At 40.2% G+C, this 12,010-nt stretch overlaps 1 protein-coding gene across 1 annotated transcript in view; it reads right to left on the bottom strand.

Moving 5' to 3' along the window:
• The window catches only part of LOC139537135 (gamma-aminobutyric acid receptor subunit beta-4-like), a 61,505-nt gene extending 49,698 nt beyond the window's left edge, over positions 1 to 11,807 (bottom strand). The window contains exons 1-2 of the mRNA XM_071338084.1: positions 10,603 to 11,807; positions 8,991 to 9,085 (exon numbers count right to left, since the gene is read on the bottom strand). Coding sequence (XP_071194185.1) covers positions 8,991 to 9,085; positions 10,603 to 10,682 — 175 coding nt within the window. The 5' untranslated portion in view covers positions 10,683 to 11,807. The remainder of the gene's footprint in view (positions 1 to 8,990; positions 9,086 to 10,602) is intronic.
• Positions 11,808 to 12,010: the final 203 nt, after the last annotated feature.

Genomic DNA, 12,010 nt, shown 5'->3' with positions numbered 1-12,010 from the left:
ATTAACAGGCCATAGGTGCATAAAAACATTTGTTCAATTAGAGGGGCAGTGTACTTTATGATTTAAGAGACTCTTGCCTACATTCAAACTAGCAGTTGACAACATCCCTCATATTGACTACATAAGAGCATTTATACTGAACAAAAATATAAACACAACATGCAAAAATGTCTACGATTTTTCAGAGTTACGGTTCATATGAGGAAATCAGTCAATTGAAATAACTTTATTAGGCCCTAATCTATGGATTCCACATGACTGGGAATACAGATATGCGTCTGTTGGTTACAGATACCTTACCAAAAAATGGGCCTCACAATGAGCCTCAGGATCTCGTAGCAGTATTTTTGCGCATTCAAATTGCCAATCAATATAATGCAATTGTGTTCGTTGTCTGTAGCTTATGCCTGCCCATACCATAACCCCACCGCCACCATGGGGCACTCTGTTCACAATGTTGACATCAGCAGACCGCTCGCCCACACAACGCAATACACGTGGTCTGCGGTTGTGATGCCGGTTGAACGTACTGCCAAATGCTCTAAAACGACATTGGAGGCAGCTTATGGTAGAGAAATGAACAATCAATTCTCTGCCAACAGCTCTGGTGGACCTTCCTGCAGTAAGCATGCCAATTGCAAGCTCCCTCAAAACTTGAGACATCTGTGGCATTGTGTTGTGTGACAAAACTGCACATTTTAGAGTGGCCTTTTATTGTCCCCAACACAAGCTACACCTGTGTAATGATCATGCTGTTTAATCAGCTTATTGATATGCCACACCTGTCAGGTGGATGGATAATCTTGGCAAAGGAGAAATGCACACTAACAGGGATGTAAACAAATTTGTGTTCAAAAATTGAGAGAAATAAGCTTTATGTACATTTGGGAAATGTTTGGGATGTTTAATTTCAGCTCATGAAACATGGGACCAACACTTTACATGTTGTGTTTATATTCTTGCTCAGTGTAGTTTTGAGTGACTACAACTAGCCCATTGACTTGGTTGCATTTTTTAAAAGACAATGAAGAGTCTTGAAACAACACCAAATAAACAAAACATTGAAAACGCACTTTACTTTGGTCCTACTCTAAGAAGGAACAGAGACAAGAGAGGTTCAACGTTGACAGATAAACACTCTCTCTCTCTCCTTATCTTTTTCTTATAATTTTTCCTATTGTCAAGATATATTAGCCAAGGCTAAAGCAAGACGATTCTACAGAAATATAACAATACAATGAATGTATTGCCATATATAAACCAACCACTGGCCTTACCACCATGACCCATTATAGGGCTGGGCGGTACACTGTATTTGACTAAATACCGGAATTGATGCACGGACCAGTTTGGGGTTTTACTTTACCTTCTCTAACGATATTTGAATGTTTGGTTTGTTAAATGTGATACGCCTTGTGTAACGTCCATTTTTATAGTTTACTCCGCTACTTGAGTCATCCCTCTGCGCTCTCTCTCTCTCTCTCTCTCTCTCCACGCCGCTTTCCACACAGACCTAGTCCCACCCCCTGTCACTCAAGGAGCGCATTTTTTGTTACTTGACCACGAGACACTTTCGTTCAGTCTGCATAGTCAGTGCAGCACATGCAATAATGTTGATTACGACAATGTTTCCAATTTGATCTTAATGTAGATCCACAAGCGTTCTATAATTACAACATTAGTTTGTGTTTCTTACATCTGCAAACACCTAGTTTGTATTTTCTTAGCCAGTTAAGCTAAATCATGTTAGCCACTAATGCTAATCGCTAGTTAGCTGGCTGGCTAACTAGCTAATTAAAGTACTGAGTCAGTGCAAACGTACTCATTTTTCAACCCCTCCTTTAAACAGCTTGGAAAATTCCAGAAAATTATGTCATGGCTTTAGAAGCTTCTGATAGGCTAATTGACATCATTTGAGTCAATTGGAGGTGTACCTGTGGATGTATTTCAAGGCCTAACTTCAAACTCAGTGCCTCTTTGCTTGACATCATGGGAAAATCAAAAGAAATCAGCCAAGAAATTGTAGACCTCCACAAATCTGGTTCATCATTGGGAGCAATTTCCAAACGCCTGAAGGTACCACGTTCATCTGTACAAACAATAGTACGCAAGTATAAACACCATGGGACCTCGAAGCCGCCATACCGCTCAGGAAAGAGACGCGTTCTGTCTCCTAGAGATGAACGTACTTTGGTGTGAAAAGTGCAAATCAATCCAAGAACAACAGCAAAGGACCTTGTGAAGATGCTGGAGGCAACAGGTACAAAGTATCTATATCCACAGTAAAACGAGTCCTATATCGACATAACCTGAAAGGCCGCTCAGCAAGGAAGAAGCCACTGCTCCAAAACCGTCATAAAAAAGCCACACTACGGTTTGCAACTGCACATGGGGACAAAGATCGTACTTTTGGAGAAATGTCCTCTGGTCTGATGAAACAAAAATAGAACTGTTTGGACATAATGACCATCGTTATGTTTGGAGGAAAAAGGGGGAGGCTTGCAAGCCGAAAAACACCATCCCAACCGTGAAGCACAGGGGTGGAAGCATCATGTTGTGGGGGTTCTTTGCTGCAGGAGGGATTGGTGTACTTCACAAAATAGATGGTGTCATGAAGCAGGAAAATTATGTAGATATATTGAAGCAACATCTCAAGACATCAGTCAGGAAGATAAAGCTTGGTCGCAAATGGGTCTTCTAAATGGACAATGACCCCAAGCATACTTCCAAAGTTGTGGCAAAATGGCTTAAGGACAACGAAGTCAAGGTATTGGAGTGGCCATCAGAAAGCACTGACCTCAATCCCATAGACAATTTGTGGGCAGAACTGAAAAAGCGTGTACGAGCAAGGAGGCCTACAAACCTGACTCAGTTACAGAAGCTCTGTCAGTAGGATGGGCCAAAATTCACCCAACTTATTGTGGGAAGCTTGTGGAAGGCTACCCAAAACGTTTGACCCAAGTTAAACAATTTAAAGGCAATGCTACCAAATACTAATTGAGTGTATGTAAACTTCTGACCCACTGGGAATGTGATGAAAGAAATAAAAGCTGAAATATATCATTCTCTGTCACGCCCTGACCATAGAGAGCTGTTTATTCTCTATGTTGGTTAGGTCGGGGTGTGATTAAGGGTGGGTTATCTAGGGGAATTATATATCTATGTTGGCCTGGTATGGTTCCCAATCAGAGGCAGCTGTTTATCGTTGTCTCTGATTGGGGATCATATTTAGGTAGCCATTTCCCCATTGTGCTTTGTGGGATCTTGTCTAGGTATAGTTGCCTGTGAGCACTACTCTGAGCTTCACGTTTTCATTTGTTTGCTTTATTGTTTTTTGTTCTTTAAGTTTCTCTTCCTAATAAAAGGATGGAAACATACCACGCTGCATCTTGGTCCACTCCGTATAACGATCGTGACATTCTCTCTACTATTATTCTGAAATTTCACATTCTTGAAATAAAGTGTTGATCCTAACTGACTTAAGACAGGGAATTTTTACTAGGATTAAATGTCAGGAATTGTGAAAAACTGAGTTTAAATGTATTTGGCTAAGGTGTATGTAAACTTCCGACTTCAACTGTAGTTAGCTAATACAGCCTGATACCAGTGCTGGTGGAGGCCTAAATCAGCATGTTGTTTGTGCAACAGTATCTTCTAAATCAAAGAGGATTAGGCGAAGCATGAATATGTTTGCTATATGACTAAAGATTTAATAAAGCCAAAGATTATAGGGTCCCCTAGGAAACACAAAATTAGTGCAGGAAATGCAGAAATTTATGGAAATGCAGGAAATTATTTTAGGCTGAAGTTGAATTGAACAGTATAAACAATCAGAATGGAGAAAGACCCATTGAAATAATTTAGAATGTATGTGTTGCCACCCTAGGATCACGCACTACTCATAAAGCAAATGTAGAACTTTTATTAATCAAAAACATAAAATACCGTCAGATACCGTCATACCTTCAAAAATTTGAAAAATACCATGATAGGAATTTTTGCCCATATCATCATCCTCCTCCTCCTCATCATCAACATCAAGCACTTTGATGTATTATTTCCCTACCTTGATTGTCTGTCTAGTTACCTCAATACATAATCAGATTCGACAGAGCACCTGGGTGGTTTGGATTGTGCTTAGCACAGGCTATTTCTCAGTCAGACAGTACACTACATCCATGGGCTATTTGTTGAGAGGTAAGAGCCAAAGCCTATAATCTACACAAACATGAAAGGAGTAAAAGAGGTAAGAAACACAAGGCCTCAGCATCGGCAACTAACCCAACACTGAATATTACAGAAACATAGCAGAGGAGAGTGCAGTGAGATGGAAAAGCTGTCTTTATTGTTTCACCACACTATCTTAACATTTTGCTAACCTCGCTGATCATACTCTGGACTATATGTAAATAAACTGCAAAATTAGACACAGACACGCTTAGAGAAAAGTCACAGTAGCCCTTGTTGTCATTCACGCTACAAAGTAAAGGTTGACTAGTTTGTCCTTAAACTAAAGCATTAAGAATGAAATCCAATTTATATGATTCCCCTTAGTAGTGGAGGTAGGTGGATGTGGGGGTGGGGAGATAGTGTGTGAAAGCCTGATGTTGGATTGTGTTGACCGTTTTAGGGCTCTGTCAGTTGAATTCCAGTTTGGCTCAGAGATCAATGAAGAGGCGAGGGGACAGGGGGCTGTGTGGAGCGAGTGCAGCCTGCATTTTCATGAAGATCTACCAGCGATAAGGCCACCACACATCAACTGGTTCCCACGGCAGCACCCTGGGCAAGCCAGGATTCAACCATTTAAACCACAGGCCCTATCATCGACAAGTATAGCGTTCTGGGTCAGTTTTCTCTATTCTGGTTCCAGCACAATAGCTTCAAATATCTCAGTCCAGCATGGGGCACCAATTAAAAGGCCTCCCTCATTCTTTTGGCTCTCCAGAGCTGAAGTTGGTCAGCAGTTGTGTCAGGACAGAAGTGGCTGATTGATGATGGAGTTATCAGGATGTGATGGACTACAGCTCCCTGGCCTGAGGCAGCCGTGGCTGGAGGAAGAGGCGCTGCCGCTGCCTGCCCGGGACACTCAGACTAACAACTTAGTGTGCTGCAGTGTGGAGGAGCAATGGGAACTGACTAGAGCTGCAAAGCAAGGAGAGAGCTGGACGAGAAAAAGCTTAATGCAATGTTTTTATGGTGACCTCAAGTGTAGACCGCTAAGCAAGGCATAATTCAAAGGCGTGAGAGAGAGAGAGAGCGACATCCCAAATACACAATAGCACATCTCTGTCAAAGGAGCTCTTTTCTAGCTTGACGTTAACCACTGAGAGAGAAAAAAGAGGAGAGAAAAGTACAACAAATAAAGACATAATGGCTGAATTATGTTTTACAACCGTTTTTGTTGTTGAAACCGTGTTTAAGTTTCAGGTATCTGATCGTGGTTGTTACTGTGCTTTTTACAACAACACCGATTGGCTGCTTTAATGTTCAAGCAAAAATAACATGTTTTTTGGATAACATGTAAGTGATTAAAATATGTGTATTTTAAGGTACTATGATTATATTGTGATTATGTATATATATATAGTACCAGTCAAAAGTTTGGACACACCTACTCATTCAAGGGTTTTTCTTTATTTTTACTATTTTCTACATTGTACAATAATAGTGAAGACATCAAAACTATGAAATAACACATATGAAATCATGTAAAACCCCAAAAAGTGTTAAACAAATCAAAATATATTTTATATTTGAGATTCTTCAAAGTAGAAACCCTTTGCCTTGATGACCACTTTGCACACTCTTGGCATTCTCTCAACCAGCTTCATGAGGTAGTCACATGGAATGAATTTCAATTAACAGGTGTGCCTTGTTAAAAGTAAATTTGTGGAATTTATTTCCTTCTTAGTGTGTTTGTGCCAATCAGTTGTGTTGTGACAAGGTAGGGGTGTTATACAGAAGATAGCCCTATTTAGTAAAAGACCAAGTCCATATTATGGCAAGAACAGCTCAAATAAACAAAGAGAAACGACAGTCTATCATTACTTTAAGACATGAAGGTCAGTCAATATGGAACATTTTAAGAACTTTGAAAGTTGCTTCAAGCGCAGTCACAAAAACCATCAAGTTCTATGATTAAACTGGCTCTCATGAGGACCGCCACAGGAAAGGAAGACCCGGAGATACCTCTGCTGCAGAGGATGAGTTCATTAGAGTTACCAGCCTCAGAAATTGCAGGCCAAATAAATGCTTCACAGAGTTGAAGTAACAGACACATCTCAACATCAACTGTTCAGAGGAGACAGCGTAAATCAGGCCTTAATGGGTGAATTGCTGCAAAGAAACCACTACTAAAAGACACCAACAAGAAGGAGAGATTTGCTTGGGCCAAGAAACAAGAGCAATGGACATTAGACCAGTGGAAATCTGTCCTTCGGTCTGATGAGTCCAAATGTGAGATTTTTGGCTCCAACCGCCATGTCTTTATGAGACGCAGAGCAGGTGAAGGGATGATCTCTGCATCTGTGGTTCCCAGCGTGAAGCATGGAGGAGGATGTGTGATGGTGTGGGGGTGCTTTGCTTTTGACACTGTCTGTGATTTATTTAGATTTATTTAGAACCAGCATGGCTACCACAGCATTCTGCAGCGATACGCCATCCCATCTGGTTTGTGCTTAGTGGGACTATCATTTTTTTTTCAAGACAATGACCCAAAACACATCTCCAGGCTGAGTAAAGGCTATTTGACCAAGAAGGAAAGTGATGGAGTGCTGCATCAGATGACCTGGCCTCCAAAATCACCCGACCTCAACCCAATTGAGATGGTTTGAGATGAGTTGGACCGCAGAGTGAAGGAAAACTCCTTCAAGACTGTTGGAAAAGCATTCCTCATGAAGCTGGTTGAGAGAATGCCAAGAGTGTGCAAAGCTGTCATTAAGGCAAAGGGTGGCTACTTTGAAGAATCTCAAATATAAAATATATTTTGATTTGTTTAACACTATTTTGGTTACTACATGATTCCATATGCGTTATTTCATAGTTTTGATGTCTTCACTATTATTCTACAATGTAGAAAATAGTAAAAATAAAGAAAAACCCTTGAATGAGTAGGTGTGTCCAAACTTTTGACTGGTACTGTATATATATATATAATCAGCTGTTACCATAATCACATGTGTCACCAGCTGTGCTTGACCTTGATCACTCATTTGACTAGATCTGCTCTTATTGATGTCTTGAATGCATACGATCAGACAAACTGATCTGCTCTGATTGATGTCGTGAATGCATACGATCAGACAAACTGATCTGCTCTTATTGATATCTTGAATGCATACGATCAGACAAACTGATCTGCTCTGATTGATGTCGTGAATGCATACGATCAGACAAACTGATCTGCTCTTATTGATGTCTTGAATGCATACGATCAGACAAACAGATCTGCTCTTATTGATGTCTTGAATGCATACGATCAGACAAACTGATCTGCTCTTATTGATGTCTTGAATGCATACGATCAGACAAACAGATCTGCTCTTATTGATGTCTTGAATGCATACGATCAGACAAACTGATCTGCTCTTATTGATGTCTTGAATGCATACGATCAGACAAACTGATCTACTCTTATTGATGTCTTGAATGCATACGATCAGACAAACAGATCTGCTCTGATTGATGTCTTGAATGCATACGATCAGACAAACATATCTGCTCTGATTGATGTCTTGAATGCATACGATCAGACAAACAGATCTGCTCTTATTGATGTCTTGAATGCATACGATCAGACAAACAGATCTGCTCTGATTGATGTCTTGAATGCATACGATCAGACAAACTGATCTGCTCTTATTGATGTCTTGAATGCATACGATCAGACAAACAGATCTGCTCTGATTGATGTCTTGAATGCATACGATCAGACAAACAGATCTGCTCTGATTGATGTCTTGAATGCATACGATCAGACAAACAGATCTGCTCTGATTGATGTCTTGAATGCATACGATCAGACAAACTGATCTGCTCTTATTGATGTCTTGAATGCATACGATCAGACAAACTGATCTGCTCTTATTGATGTCTTGAATGCATACGATCAGACAAACAGATCTGCTCTGATTGATGTCTTGAATGCATACGATCAGACAAACAGATCTGCTCTGATTGATGTCTTGAATGCATACGATCAGACAAACAGATCTGCTCTGATTGATGTCTTGAATGCATACGATCAGACAAACAGATCTGCTCTGATTGATGTCTTGAATGCATACGATCAGACAAACAGATCTGCTCTGATTGATGTCTTGAATGCATATGATCAGACAAACCGACCCCACTCAGTTATAAGGCTGTTATGACAGAATTATCTTTCAAGATAATGCTGTTGCTTTCCTATTACTATTGAAGTAACATTTAAACCTCACAAATGAGCTTTCATTTTATACAACTTTCTCTTTTTGTCAGTGTTTTGCCAGTACGACTGACAAACTGGACAATAATAAACGTATTTTGCCTGCCCTACATTTTAGAGAGGACTGAACTCACTGCTATGGTTACAGTCTGAATCACTTGTCTTCAGCTTGTTTTCAAACTCACCACTCTAGTGGTTCAACCCATTATGTTGTTCTCTACAATTATACCAATCTACTAGCCTAGATTCCCACTATTAATTGCTTCGGTAGGTAAACGCTTCATGTCTTTTTCTATTACAAAGACTTTGTGTACTAGCATAACCCTTGGTTAACAATCTGTCAGTGTAGCTGCACATCAAGAAACCTAGTGTTAGACAGGTTCTGTATGCGCCCCACTTCTAGAGAACAAGCCATCTTCCATATGTGGTGGTTAATAGACGCGGAGCAAATGAGATGGTAGCAGTCACTTCAAAGCCTATGCCTTTGGTGTTCCAAAAGGCTAACAATTCAAATGGTTTCAGAAAAATAACAAGCAATAGCACAGGTGCAATATATCTCACACACCTCCAAAATCAGGCCTTAGACGGATGTCATACCCCTTCAGCAACTTGTCCACGGTGGCCTTGGCCACAGATATTCCGGTTTGTCCAGTGGAGGTGCTGTGGAAAGAAATCAGTTTTAAGACCCTGTCAGGAGCCATGAGTTGAAACTAAACATGAAGCTCAGTTAGCCTACGTTTGAACATGTTTCACATTACACTTGTAGCCTTCAACTTGCTCAATATTCAGTAGGAAACCTCAAAGATGACATTTCAATATTTCTGACATTTCTAATTGGTAAGTCTATGGCAACAACCACTGCTTTAGTGGGGGTTGGGAGCCTGCTTTCTTGAAGTGATCTGAATTAGGCTACACCTGGCATGCTAAAGACTCAGCTCTTACATCTAATTGCATGTGTCAGTGGGACATTGAGAAACACATAAGTATTTAAATTCCGTAATTAAATAAAATACCTGATTGATATGTTACTTATTTACACTGAATAACAATGTAATTAACCACATAATTCACGAGGCATAAACAAGTATGAAATCAATGAGCTGATGAACGTGTCAATGCGTGTAGGAGCGTGAGAAGCGTAGTGATCACCCCGTATATTTCCTGTCATGATAGGCCACTAGAATGAAATTGAAATGTCAAAATGGAAGACCCAGTTTGGGGCCACGACTGTTTGATTAGCGAGCGAATGTTGTCAGTCTCAGTAGGTTAAATGCAATGTAGCCCAGTGGGGAATATATCATGTGAACGTAGTGAATATAGATCTTATTTTGTTGGCCTACCTGTATGTCTTCATTTACACTGGACATGACAAAACATTAGTCAAGAAATCGTCCTTCTATTGCTAAGCCTACTTCACCATCTCCACTAGGCGGTTACAGGTGCTCAAAATACGCAATATTGGAGAGGACTGAAGACTTGAAGAGTAGTGTGAATGTTGAATTAAAAAAGGTTTTATCAAATTCTAAATCATATGTGTTGAAGTGATGATGACCTACTTTAAACGACTGACAGGCGTTTGGGTTTTATTTTCTCCCGCTGATCAATGATGAATCGGTAGTAGGTAGGCGACATGGTGTTGTTGATGGGGGTGGAATCAAGACATGGTCATTTGCACTTAGGTGGATTTATGATTTTCTTCTTTCCATAAACATTGCGCAGATATACGTCTATAGTCAACGTCTTAAAATTACAGTACGGATGAGGCTTTGGCTACATTCCTCTGGCTAACATCCATTAAAAAGCTATTCGTGCTGATTGATCAATGGTATGGCTAATTTAATAGACTCAGCATTGTACCTAATTATCGGGTATGTACGGTTTCATTGTATTTAATATGATTGATACTCGCCCCAGCCAATTAGCCGCTATTTACAATTTGGATAGGAGTGCGTTTTAACAATAGACAACATGAACGCGCGCCTCTTGCTCGCACACAGCCGCGTGCGCCGCAGAAAATGGTTTCGTGTTAGATTGCAAACGCAATATGAGTAGTAATGTCGCCTTAATGTCGGTGCTGACAAAATCTGATTTCAGTGGGTTTTTTCCTTCCTATAGCCCTCTGAACATTATGATAAGCTTTTGCTCTCATGGAAATATATCTTAGAATGCTGTCTTACCTTTGAGCAAAGCAAACGAAGGACAGAGCCGCCAAAGCAGAGAACATTCCACATAATTTATCTTCTTGAGGACCCAACATTTCCACAAATCCTTATATAGTTTCAATAATCCAACCGCTTGTGGTCCAAAGAAAATTGTGAAAAGAAAGTTAAAAAAAAGCAATTAAAATAAATTGCTGGAAAAAAATATATGATACATTTAGTCATGTAATGGCTTTATACAAAATGCGTGTTAAACCTCGTAATTGGTCCAAGCTGTTTTCCCAAGCTATGGAAATCCGTGCAGGTCACAGACCCCCTCAACCAACACCAGAAGATCCGACATCTTGCTCATTACAGCCTACACAAGACTTTCAAAAAGTGATAACAAGCCTTTTTCTTTAAAAACGAAAAAGTCCAGCAAAAATGAGAGACGTCTGATAAGGAACAGCAGCGTCTTGTTGATTAAATTGGCAGTTGCAATTTCCCAGTCCAAACCTGCAGAAGAGGCATGGTTCCAGCGATGCTCCGGCGCTAGAGATTGTTCCACAATGTAGGCTATGATGTGTTTAAGAATTTGTTTTAGCTGTAAATGTTTGGGGGTGAAAGGGGAGGCGTGGGTAAAAAAAAGAAAAAAGAAATCTTCATTCCCCTTTTGTTGCTGATGATGATGTAAATTTGCTTCTCTCAACTCAAAGTCAGTGAGGAAAAAATGTCCATAAAAAAATGCAATGGACAATATCTGATGCAGACGTCAGAGCAGGCTATATCATCCTTCTAGTGAAAAATTAGGCACAGCGAAATATGGATGACCCGTCATATATATCGGCCAGTGTATGTATCACAACATTGTATTTAATGTCAAAAAGGATAACCAAGTGAAAAGCCCAGTCGTCGCCGTTGTCCAACCTTATCTCTTGATTGAATACCTTACATGTTTCGTTCATCTTCTTCTCGAAGCACTGAGCAAATAATGACAAAGATTGAGGAACACCCGCAAGAGCATTTGTGGTGAAAACAAGTGTTGAAATTCCCTTGTACAAGATTTCATGGGAAATAAGTTCAGCCTAATGTATTGTATAAAATGCTAATGTTAATTGAAATTTAAAACATCTGAAATCTAAGGAGAAATTTCAACAGCAGCCTATCCATGCACTGAATCGGCAAGGAATGAAGTGAAATGATGGCCATATGAGTCTATTCTCCCTGCAACCCATTAGAATGTTGCTAGTACGTTCCGGTGCGTTTCATGCATTACCACTTTACCACATAGCCTATTTGAACACACATCAACACTCATAGGGTACTCACTGAAGACAACAAACACCAACACGCACACACACACACACACACACACACACACACACACACACACACACACACACACACACACACACACACACACACACACACACACACACACACACAC

Source organism: Salvelinus alpinus, chromosome 13 (assembly GCF_045679555.1).
Source record: "Salvelinus alpinus chromosome 13, SLU_Salpinus.1, whole genome shotgun sequence".
Lineage (NCBI taxonomy): Eukaryota > Metazoa > Chordata > Actinopteri > Salmoniformes > Salmonidae > Salvelinus > Salvelinus alpinus.
This window is presented reverse-complemented; position numbering and strand designations above follow the sequence as displayed.